This window comes from Diabrotica undecimpunctata, chromosome 4, assembly GCF_040954645.1.
Source record: "Diabrotica undecimpunctata isolate CICGRU chromosome 4, icDiaUnde3, whole genome shotgun sequence".
Lineage (NCBI taxonomy): Eukaryota > Metazoa > Arthropoda > Insecta > Coleoptera > Chrysomelidae > Diabrotica > Diabrotica undecimpunctata.
The window spans coordinates 78767076-78780332 of record NC_092806.1 but is presented as its reverse complement, the minus strand read 5'-3'; the positions used below and the strand labels follow the sequence as shown (position 1 = coordinate 78780332).

Here is a 13257-nt window from a genome sequence, read left to right as displayed (position 1 = left end):
GAATAGAATGGATCAGACAGAAAACCTAGGTTACTGATGTAATCCATAGAATTAAATATTTAAGATGGCAGTGGGCGGGACATTTATCAAGAAGAACTGACAATAGGTATCCCACTAGAATTACACTGTGGTATCTGTGGAAGAGGCTTCAAGAGACCAAGAAGACGTCCAAATTGCCTAAATTGGGATTATGACATAAGGAAACAAGCCGATACAACATGGCACAGGAAAGCAAATTTTAGACAATCGTAGGCAGAAATGAAGAATGAATATGTAAGAAAGATTGCACCATAATCGGTAGAATATGCTGAAAATGAATATGTGATGTTATATATATATATATATATATATATATATATATATATATATATATATATATATAATATATATATATCATATCAGATCGTACCAGGATAGGTACGGCTCCTGGTAGGTAGGATCCTGGTACGGCCACGTCAGAAGAGCGGACAGAGGACGCTGGATAAACAAAATCACAGAATGGAGCCCGATTGGAAGAAGAAAGAGAGGAAGACCCCAAAGGTCATTCAGAGATGAAATCGACGAGGCTATGGAGAAAAGAACCCTGCGAGATGGAGACTGGAATGACAGGGAAAATTGGAGAAAACGGTTGAGTGAAAGAAGACAGTGAAAACTGTGGAAATCCTTAGTAGTAGTAGTAGTATATATATAAATTAAACTTGTATTATAATTTAATATACAGCGTGAACCACCTAGTGTGATGACGTCATCACCATTTTTTTTTAAATGGAACCCCCATTCTTTTTTCGATTTATAGATTTCCCTTGCTGAGCTGATCCCAAATATAGATTTGTACAGGGCGGAAAAATGAAAAAAAAGATTTTAATTTATTATTTTTTTAAATTATAATCTAATATACGGGGTAGACCACGTTTGTATGATGACGTCATCACCATTTTTGTTTAACGGAACCCCTATTTTTTTCAATTCACAGATTTCCCTTGCTGAGTTGATTCCAAAAATGCATAACACGTGGCTTCAAATTGGTACAAGGTGGCAAACATGCAAAAATGCCAAGTTACTTCTTCTTCTCATTGCGCCGTCTCCTTTCGAAGGTTGGCGATCCAAATGGCAATTGTAGTTTTGGAAACTGCTGCGCGAAAGATCTCTGCGGATGAGCGGTCGAACCATCTCCTCAGGTCTTTCAGCCACGAGTTCTGGCGTCTTCCTACTGATCTTTTGCCCTGTACTTTTCCTTCCAGTATAACTTGAAGTAATTCATATCTTTCGCCTCTCAGCACATGACCCAAGTATTGCATTTTCCTCTCTTTGATTACTCTTAGTAATTCTTTTTGTTTACACATGCGACGAAGTACCTCAACATTAGTAACTCTTTGTACCCATGGAATCCTCAACATTCGTCTGTATATATACATCTCAAAGGCATCTATTCTTTTTTCTATTTCGGAGTCCACTGTCCAACTTTCACAGCCATACAGTAAGACAGAAAAAACGTAACATCTGATCATTCGGATTCTAAGCTGTAGACTAAGGTCTGATCTTGTAAAAAATGTTTTAATGCTCATGAATGTTTTCCTTGCTTGTTCGATTCTTGATAGAATTTCTTTTTTTGGATTACACTGACTATTGATATTTGTTCCCAAATATTTTAAGGAATTTACCTGTTCTATTATTTGACCCTTGGCATACACCTGTACCTTTATTGGTGTCTTTGAAAATACTAAAGTTTTAGTTTTGGAAACGTTTAGATGTAAACCGAACATTTCGCTGTGGTGAACTACCGCATTTATTATTCTGTAGTTCTTGTGCGTTGCTTGCTATTAAGACGGTATCATCAGCATATCTGATGTCTATGCTGATTCCGTTAATCTTTATTCCGCCTTGGACCTCGTCTAATGCTTCTCTGAATATAGACTCCGAATACAAATAAAAGAGTAGCGGTGATAAGATGCAACCCTGTCTCACTCCTCGTCGGATTTGTATGTCTTCGGATGTTGTGTGCTCTATTTCAATTGTTGCCGTTTGGTGCCAGTATAGTTCTGAGATAATTCGCAAGTCTTGTTCGTCAACTCCAGTTGTTCTCAGAATTTCGATCATCTTTTGATGGTTAACGCAGTCAAATGCTTTTCGATAGTCAATAAAACATGCATATACATCTACATTCATGTCTCTGCATCGTTGCGTTAACACATTTAAAGCAAAAAGAGCCCCTCGTGTTCCCAATCCGTTTCGAAATCCGAACTGAGTGTCGCTCATCTGGAACTCGCACTTCTTGTAAATTCGTGTATGGATAATTCTGAGAAAAGTTTTAAGGACATGAGACACCAAGCTTAATATTCGATAATCATCGCACTGTGAGGAATTCGATTTTTTTGGTAATGCTACGAATGTTGATTTTAGCCAGTCTGTTGGTATTTTACCTGTGTCATATATCTTATTGAATAGTGCTGTTATTAAATCTAGGCTTTTACTTTCATTATCTGCAATTAGTTTAAGTATTTCGACATTGATATTGTCTGGACCAAGTTACTTACAGAATAATAAATGTATTAAACACATTCAATGAAATTTCATATTGTTATACAACTACTTTAATAAACTATTAAAAACACCTTACATTATTTGTAACATTGTCTCTAACAGCTTTTATTAGTACTCCATGCCCCTGAACTATATAAATATTTTTAATATTTTACATTATTTTTAAATTTTTTTTTTTATTTGACGTTAAAAACTGGCAGAAATATTAAAGTACAAATCTGTATTGTTTACGCTTTAAAGAAGGTACGTTTACGTGAAAACTATTCAAGCAATTTATCATTTGCAACTTTTTTTACAAAATGCATTTAACCGAGAATAATAATAGCATTAAAATATTAATAATGATTGGTATTGGCGATAAGATGCGGACTTAACAAGAAGTATGCCGATTTTTTCATGAAAGGTACCCTGATCGTGAAACTATTTCACAATCTACGGTAAAGCAGTAAAGTATGGTAGGCCAAAAATTAATGAAAATATTCAACAAGACATACTGTACACTTCGAGAATTATCTAAAGATTTTGGTGTTGGAAAGACTTCAGTATCAAATGTTTTTAAAAAGGTAAAATACCATCTATATATAATATAGAGTATATATACACTACGACCACGAATAGAATAAACGCTAAGAAATTCAAAGGACAAAATTATTTTTGTTGGAAAATATAAACCTGGTGTAACCAGGAGTGCGTGCAACTCAAAACTGTTGGTTATAATTTTATATGGCACTTAAGGGCAAAAACTTTGTTTTTGAATATCTTTATTATATTAAATAAATATTTTAGTGTAAAATAAGTAGGTACAATATTATTAAAGTACATTTTTTTTATTATTGTATAATGGCTTTGGCATAGCCAATTAGCCAGACTATTTGTGGTAATTACAATTTTTGATTTTATTACCCAAGCCTATTTATAATATAAATTAAAGTACATTAAAGAAAGCTTTAATTTGAACATTAAATTTGAAATAATAGTTTATGCAAAATTAACGATTAAAGGTCCAAAAATGTAAATTTTTCTCCATTTTTTTTTAAATACTTTTTGCAATTTTTTTTAGGTAAAAAGCATTTTATTGCAGCTCTTTCAATAACAAATTGAATGAGATTTCGTAAGATCCGATCGGGCAATTCCTTTTCGTTTATCTGTTTATATAAATACTTAAATGTTTATAAATTTTGCAGGGCCAGAATTTTTTTTAAAGATAGAGATCTAATTCTAAACGGATTCTCTTCCTGGCCTATTATATTTTTATGTAGGAATTGCCTCAAGAGGCAATGTCACAAGTTTTATATTATTAAACTGATCGGTTTAATTCAAATTTAATAAGAGAAAATACATATTTAATTAGAGGATCGGAAGATGTTTGAAGGGGTATAAATTTTATATGCATACAGAAACAATGAGCAAAGAATTTGTGTAAATATGAATTTAAATTTGTTATCTATAAACAAAAAGGAATACTTAGCTCATTGGATCAAGAGTTGTGCTTCAATTTTATATCAAATTTAAGCTTCAACTTCAAAATATTTTAAATTATTTTTTAATGTTTTGCCAACGAAAAACAATAATGTATAATTTTATTTACATCATGAACGATGAATATTTTTGACTTATTGACTTATTACAAAATGAATATTATCAAATGATTATATTATTATTATATTTACAAAATGATTATTTAATTTAAACAATCGGCAATTCTGCAGACAAGTGATAACTCACAACGGTTGTTAAATTAATAAAGTTTACATTACACAACCAAACTGAAGCATCTTTTTTAATTTTTAAATGTTATGAATTCCTCATACTAAAATGCGTATACACACAGAGAGATTATATTTTATCTGGTTGGATCATTCTTGTAGCAATCCCCTCCGTTTTTTTATAAAGAATATGTTTCTGTTGTTTTCTCTTTTAAATTATTTATTATTCTATTCTATTCAAAAATTCTAATAAAAAATTTTATTTAAAGAGTACAAAAGAATAGGTATAACATATGGAAAATAAAGCTAATTAAGAGTAATTTAAAAATAAATTTTAATAGTCACCAACGTTTTAATTGCAGCAAAAAAAAAATATCGCCAATGTCTCCAAAATATTCTGCTACCCAGATAAAAAAAAAGAGCGAAATTGGTCCACATTTAACGGAGATACGATAAATTTTTCCACTACTGTGGAAATACTGTTTAATACTGTTTTTAACTATAAAAGGTTTTTTAAAAATAAAAATTATATGCTCATAAAATATAGGCCTTTATCTATCGAATGGCGCTGAATTTAACTCCTAATTGTTATAAATAAAGCAGTTGCGATTTTTTAAACAAATTTAGTTTTAGGACCAATAGAAGTTATCTACTCTTCTATTGGTTGTAAAAACTTTTTTTTTTAATATTTATCTTTACTTCAGCTATCAAAATCAATAAGCTAAAAATGTTTGTAATGTATAGAGAACGCTGTAGCTTAATTAATTTATCACGCAAAAGTTGCCCCTACCCCAAAGCAATAAATAAGGGGTTAAAACAGTTTTAAGCAAATATTTTTATTTCTTTATAAAAATATAATTGACCAAGAATTAGAATTAGAATTATAATTAGATCTCTATTTTTTTAATAAGGGGTTGAAAGATTTTTATTTCTACATAAAAATATAATGGATCAAGAAGAAAATCCGTTTAGAATTAAATCTCTCTTTTATAAAAAAAAAAAGTTCTGGTTCTGATAAATGTATAAACTTTTAAGAATATTTATAAACAAATGTATCTTAAAAACGAATGGGCCGATCGGATCTTACGAAGGCTTAATCGATTTGTAATTAAAAGAGCTACAATATAATGATTTTTGCATAAAAAAATAGTTTTTACAAAAGGTATTTCAAAAATAAAACGAAAAACTAACATTTTTGGACCGTTAATAATTAATTTTGAATAAACTAGTGTAAAATTTAATATAGCATAGCTCAAATTAAAGCTTTTTTATGTACTTTCATTGTTCTACTCATTTTACCTTAAGATATTGATTTGACCTTCCTCTCCTCACAACATTTTAAAACATCACATTTTTCTTTTTTACTTAAATTTAACAAAGTCACCTACAATCATTCTGCTTTTGCAGTTCTTACATATCTGGTCAATATACACCAATAGTCTATTAACTTTTTCTACCCACCTCAAGCTCATGAACTTATAACTTACCCTTTTTATATTTCTCATGTACCTAGTGTTGCTTTATAACAGATAGGGCCTTTTATCCTTAAGTTATAAGTTGAGTAATGTATGATCTACATATTACAGAACCACTCACATATCTGTTTAAACAAGATCATCACCTTTTCATCCTTTTCATTCCTCATCTTATTTTACTTATCCATGTAGCTCCCCCAGGATTCGGTTTCGGATCTCTGGAGACCCCAGCCTCCTGTAGAGTCTTTCCTCTTCTCACAACTTTTCAAAACTGCACATATTCTTTTTTTTTAATTTAACAGAGCCACCTACAAACATTTTACTTTTGCAGTTCTTACATATCTTGTCAATATACAACAATAGTTTATTAACTTTATCTACCCACCTTAAGCTCATGAACTTATAACTTATCCTTTTTATATTTCTCATGTACCTAGTGTTGCTTTATAACAGATAGGGCCTTTTCTTCTTAAGTTATAAGCTGAATAATGTATGATCAACATATTACAAAACCACGTTTCAACCGTCAATTTTTTGTTCGTGTCATATAGTTGTTAACATACAAAAACAACTAACCAACTTTAACCGGTAACACATATGAACTTGTAACTTAAATTTTTTTATATTTATCAGGTACCAAATGTTGTTTTTAACACACAGGGCCTTCTATGCTTAAATTATATTGTTTGTTTTTAAATTAAATTAAGTTAAATTATGTTGTATTGTTATGTTTTTTCCGACTTACATTACCCTAGGTAGGTAATGTAAGTCGAAAAAACTTCACCAGCTACAGGGGGTCATGTAAGATGCCCCCATCTTCAGTTTTTAATAATCAATAAGTTAAGTCTATTGCATTTACCTTGATAAAACCATGAGGATTATATTTTAATACGGATGTCCTTCGAAAGTTTTTTTTAAGTGGCCATACAATGTTTTTTAACAACTTTTTATTTAACTGATGATGGAATGATTTAATTCCGAAAAGATCTTCTTAAAATAAAAAATTTAAGCTTGTAATAAGCAATTTTTTTTTATACCTTAATACACACGAACACCACGTGCTTTGTATTCAACAGGTATACTAGCCACTCCTGGATATTTCCACTTCATGGTTTGTTCCAGTTTCACTTTTAATTTGAAAGTGTATGTTGTGTGTGTATGTGTAATTTGTAAGTGTATGAATTGGTGTAAATTGCATGTGTATGAATTGTATTATGGTGGTAAATTGTAAGTGTGTAAATTGTGTTGATGTGTGTAAATTGTAAATGTATGATTAAGGATTTGTGTGTGTGTGTGTGTGTGTGTGTGTGTGTGTGTGTGAGGTTTGTGTGTATGTGTATTGACGTTACCTGGGTTGAGTGTGTACTTGCGCGGTTCGGTTGGGTTCTGCGTCGAGGAGCTCCAGTACAGCACGAATTGTCGATACTCTATTGTCACCTATTATGTTTTTCCGTAACCGGTTCTAGAAATTTTCGAACGGCTGGCGCCACGCCAGTTCGCTTTTGATGCTGGATTTCCAATTTGGTACCTTACATGCACTATTGTTATACCTCCACGCATAAAGCAATTTCGCATCTAAAGTTTGTTTCTGATGGTCCACGTTTCGCGGGTTCCCGATTTGGACCGTTGCTGTCGTGTTCTCTTGACACCGGTTTTCTGGACTGGAACTGCTTCTCCGGTGTGCCTGTTCACGTTGCGAGGTTTCGCGAGAATCTTTTCCTGTCTTAAATCAAAATCTAAATTCGTTTCATATTTATATTATGTTTCTAAATCATACATACTTGTTGAAGTTTCCTATCGAAACTAGAGACAACGACAACGGGATCCTTCCATGGCGTCGCGCAGCTAGCTGCTCCTCGGATTTCCAGAGGAGACTCGTTTACCGTTAGTCGGCAATGTTTACTTGGGATGTGAATCAGACAGCTAATGTAACAATATGTTCTTAAACGACGTTATTACGGTTACTTTTACTTTGTTTGCTAGTCCATTTGTTTCAGTGCCTCTACTGATTTTAGTCTTCTGCCCAGCTCTTTTTTGTATTTATATTGTTTTTGAGTGAGGACATCGATCGGTGGTTGGGTATTACTCTTGTTTGATAAGTTTATTTCGTTCTACTCTCGTCTGTTATTTATTATTCGCTGTAAGAAATCTGAGGTCAATTCTGATATAAAATTTGTTTAGTACTGTCACTTCGGTGCATATGTTTTGTTATTGGAGAGTATGTAGTCTATTTTGTTTTTAGTTGTCTTGTCTGGGCTATACATGCCCATGTTAACGTTGTTCAGATTGTTTAAAAAAACATTGAAGTAAAATAAATTTTTTACCTTATTTTTTGTTTTAATTTTGCATTTAAGTGTTCTGTGACTATTACCAAGTGTACTTTCTCTTGTTTTTTTTTGCTGTTATAATCTTCGTTAAATGATTCAGCTTTTACGTCTGCTGAGTTTTCCGTGCATATTCGTGTACTTTCTGTAAGTTATATCTGCTGTGTAAAGCGATGACAAGATATAACTCTATTTGAGACTGCACAAAACTTTGTTACTTTATAGGCAGCTCTACACCGCCTATGTGATCACTAACTATGGATTTTTTTGGTATAGCCCGTGGCTATACCAAACTCACAACTTTTGACTGAAACAAGACCTCAATTCACGAACATCAGTTCAACAACATATGAACTGGAATTCAGTGAAGACGATGAAATAACAGTACAGGAAGTCGAGAATGCAATACAAACTCTAAAAAATCGGAAGTCATGCGGACCACAAGGTATACCAAATGAATTATTAAAATATAGCCCACAAGTATTACGGGAATTACTGGCGTATGTCTTCACCTTATTCTATAATGGACACGACTTACCACCGGAGTGGACAAAAGCACATATTAACAATATCTACAAAAAAGGAGATAGAAAGAATTGTTCAAACTACAGGGGGCTAAGTGTCATAAATTCACTCTCAAGACTGCATGGAAAAATAATAAAAAACAAAATTGAAAAAGAGATGACAGATGTTAAATAACAGAATGGCTTTCGTGCAGGCAGATCCTGTATGGACAGTATATTCTCTCTAAAGCAAGTTATCGAGAAAAGATTAGCCCACAACCTTTCAACTCATATAGTCTTTATAAATCTGACAAAGGCATACGATAGTGTACCACTTTCAATGCTTTGGGTAGCAATAGAAAAACAAGGAATAAGCAAAAAAAATATACAAGCAGTACAACAGCTCTACAAAAATATGACGGCAAACATTAAAACTGGAAATAGATTAACTAGAGAAATTCCTATTAGTAAGGGCCTAAAGCAAGGCTGCTGCATAGCACCTACACTCTTCAAAATATATCTAAATGAGGCACTCTCAGTGTGGAGAAGAAAGTGCTGCAATATGGGCATCCCAATCGGAGATGATAGATTGTACACGATACACTTCGCTGACGACCAAGCCATTCTAGCTGAAGACGAGAGTGATATAGCCTACATGCTCAGAAAACTGGAAGATGAGTATACCAAATGGGGCCTCACAATTAATATACAAAAAACTGAGTACTTAGTTGTAGGAGAAAAACCAGAAAGCCTACAAATCGAAATGGGAACTATAAAACCAACAGACAATTTCAAATACTTGGAAGTCCAAATAACATCAAAAGCAGGAAGTAGCGAAGAAATACACTCCAGGATTGGCCAAGCAAGATTAGCCACCAGACAGCTACACGGACTATTATGGAATAAAAAAATAACAAAAGAAAATAAAAGAAGAATCTATAAAACAATAATAGAAAGTATTGGGCTGTACGGCGCCGAACTCTGGGAAATAAACCAAAGAAACAAATCAAAAATTAAGGCCATGGAAATAAACTACTGGAGACGATGTTGCCAGCTCACTAGACTTGATAGGGTGAGAAACAAAGATATTCGGAGAGAAATGGAAATCGATCTAGACATAATAGACATAATCGAAGCCAAAAGACTTAACTGGTATGGACACCTTCAGAGAATGCCTGAAAATAGATGGCCAAACAAGAAAGAAGAATGGACTCCGCCAACTAGAAGAAAACGAGGTAGACCAAGACGATCCTGGAGAGACGATGTCGACGATGCAATGACCGCCAGAGATTTAACAACTGAAGATTGCTTCGACAGAAAACGCTGGAAATTAGGATGCGAGAAGCGGCGCCAGCTGTAGAAGACTCGCTTGTTATATATATAACTTCCTCTTTTAATATGGGTAACCAGATCCTACTACATTCTGTGTAATTAATCTTCTCTGATACCTTGTTAAACTATCTTTAAACTTGAGTAAATTTCTATATATTCTTTTTCCAAAGGCTTTGTTGAATCCTTTGTTAATTTTGTGTAAGGTCCGTTTATTATTAGATCTTTAATTTTGTTTTCATATTGAATTTATTCATTATTATAGTTGCATTCCGCTTGTCTGCTGGTAGGATAATTATGGAGTCGTCATTGTTTAAAGTTCTTATAGCCTTTAGTTTTTCTTTGCTTATGTTTTGTTCACTTTTAATAGACTTTTCCAATTCAAGTTTACATAATACTCTGTATTCTTCCTTTTCGTGGGTTGGTAAAAATTGAAATATTTTCTCCACTGAGCTTATTATGTCTAATTTTGGAATGGACGAATGAGTAAAAGCAAAGTTTAGACCCTTTGACAGTATTAAACTGTCCGTTGCATTTAAATAAAAAACATAGGGTTTAATGGAATGATTCAAATATAGTCCTACAAGAAACGGATGGTAAAAAGAGAAAAATCAAAGAAGCGGCTCTAATTATGCTAAATAAGCCCAATTGTGTCGCAAATTCCTCGGCAGAATGTAGTTACAGATCTGGTTACCCATATTAAAAAAGAAAGTTATTAAAAAGAAAATACCAGCATTAGTAAGTCGGTAACATAATACATAATTTATGTTTTTTAAATAACAAACATAAAATTAAACGACTTTTGTTGTTAGCCTACAGTCCCACTATTATCTTGTAGTCCCAAAATTACCGTATTTATTTTTCTTGTCATAAAATAGTCCACTAAAGAATGATTTAATTCACGTTTGTATATAATAAGTTTATTTTCCCTCTCTCTAAAAATATGTTAACATATCGACATATCGTCTGCGCCATAATTTTTAGTTTCAAAGCCTAGTGCTTCATAAAATACTTTATGAGATTTTTTGGATTGATTTAAAAGTGCAATAAAGTTACCTTGCATTAGAGTTCATTTCTCTATTGGAATATCTTTAGTATATTGATTGTAAATTGATAATAAAAGCTTTTATTTCATTCTAAATTAAACTTGAGTCGCATATATATACAAAACATTCAACTACTTCTTTATCAAATCAAATTTCACTGAGTTTTTGTAAATAATTCTTATCTGTCAATTCGAACGGATTGCGCTTTCAGTGCAACGTAAGTGCAGTATTTTATTGTACTTGCTTACATGTTTTTATGCAGTCCAGTATCAAGTACTTTTGGATATAACTCTGAGAGACCAAATAAGAATATGAAATTTAAAAAAAAAATAAATATCTTTACCAAATATTGTATACTTTTAATTTAAACTGTAATGAATTATAAACACATAACTATTACATTATTACGATCCTAGTTCTTGTTGAATTTCAGCAAATGTTTTTCCTTTAGTTTCCGGTATAATAAACAGGACAAAAAATACAGCGGAAGCAGAAATTATTGTAAATATATAAAAAGTAACATCGGTTCCTAAACTATTTGCTAGAACAAAATAAAATTTCGTAACCAAAAATGCCAAAAACCAATTAAATGTCGCAGCTGCCGAACTACAGTTTGACTTAATTTCAGGCGAAAACATTTCAGAAGAAGCCAACCAAGGTATAGGTCCAAATCCTAATGAAAATGCTATAATAAATATAGTCAAAGAAAAAATCGGTATAAATCCAATAGATTTAATACCATCTTCAGTTACTACTTTGTGATCTTTGAGGGAGAAGAATATTCCAAGAAGTCCAGTGGAGAAAGACATAAATCCAGCTGATATCATTAAAAGTATTTTTCTTCCAAATCTATCCACAGCCCAAGCAGAAACTAATGTAGCGATTACTTGAATAAATTGTAATATTATTACACAATACGAATCCTTTAAAGTAGATCCAGCAGAATGAAAAATGTCTTGAGAATAAAACATGACGGCATTTATACCACTAAGTTGCTGGTAAAACATTAACATAAAGCATATTAGAGTTGATTTTTTGGCCGCTTTTGTTTTCATGGCTTCCATAAAGCTTACCATCTTTTTCTGATTTTCGATATCTGTCAAAATAATGTTTACTTCTCTAGTGTGATCATAATCTTTTCCTCTCAACCTGTTGAACGTTCTTTCTGCTTTTTCAGGTTTGCCATTTCTTAGATCATATATGGGTGTTTCGGGTTGAAAGGCAAAAAGAATACCAAAAATTATTGGAACTGCAAAACAGGCCCAATTAAAAAGTTTAAGAGACAGTGCAAAACCAAACACTCCACAATACAATATGCCAATTGTGATAAATAATTGAAAGAAAGTACCTAACGTTCCACGTATTTCAGTTTGTGCTATTTCACTCGTGTACATTGGTGCTGTCACACAAAAACTGCCTCCAGCTACTCCAATCAAAAATCTTGCAACGTATATTAATGCTATTTTATTGCCAAATATAATCATTAACCACCCTACACTAAATGGCACTATTGTTAACAGGACAGTAGGTTTTCTTCCTAATTTATCTGCTAGCCATCCGATTGGAAAGCACATGCACATAGCTCCAAGTGTCATTAAAGAACCTATCCATCCTAATTGATCATTTCCAATTTTTAAGTTATTTAGCTCTCCTTTCTTAAGATCTTCGGTTATATTTGACGTCCAGGCAATGGCTGTGCCTGTACCCCAAGCTCCGATACAAACGCATACTGCTGCTAAATACTGTGGTAATTTTTTTGCTTCAGACATATTTAAACTCAAATTAATCAACGATTTTTAGTTTCAGTATAAAATTGTAAAGTAGAAAATTAAATTGTTTAAATAGAATCTGACAGTGACATTATACTTGTTAGGACCTACTAATAATTTTATGTATAATAAAAAGGATCTACTTAATATCAGATTAAGCATCGGTGGTTAAGTGGACATAATGCTGCTGCGTCATCCAAATAGAGAATACTAAGAGTCTTGAAATGTGGTATATAAGGTGTTTCATTAAGAATTGTCCATATAGCACAAAATACGAAGATTTAACCTAAAACACTTAAATAAAGTATTTCTCCTTATCGAGATACAGAGTGTTTTATTACATGATATTTTAAAATGATTTTAGCACACTGTTCCTTCACCATTCTTCCTTCCAGCCACACCTTCCAATATTTTTTGTTCAAACTTGACAAACATTTTACACATATAAGGATACTTTAAATAGTGTTAAAATATTTTCGCTGTTACCAGAGGCGTGCTGTAGGCATCTACAATCTACATAGGCAATCTACAAAGGTAATGTTTAAAATACATAATTTTATTTTT

General features: G+C 32.4%; 2 protein-coding genes across 2 annotated transcripts in view; one reads left to right on the top strand and one right to left on the bottom strand.

Moving 5' to 3' along the window:
* Window positions 1-13257, top strand: part of sha (shavenoid) — a 641875-nt gene that overhangs the window by 444704 nt on the left and 183914 nt on the right. The gene's annotated exons all lie outside the window — the stretch shown is intronic.
* LOC140439718 (facilitated trehalose transporter Tret1-like) lies at window positions 11263-12794 on the bottom strand. The gene has a single exon (XM_072529818.1). It carries the CDS (start codon window positions 12691-12693, stop codon window positions 11329-11331), a length of 1365 nt encoding a protein of 454 aa, XP_072385919.1. The 5' UTR covers window positions 12694-12794; the 3' UTR covers window positions 11263-11328.

What these genes read in the sequence shown, in the direction of transcription:
- LOC140439718 (XM_072529818.1), bottom strand. Translation starts at nt 12,693, where the DNA reads ATGTCTGAAGCAAAAAAATTACCACAGTATTTAGCAGCAGTATGCGTT.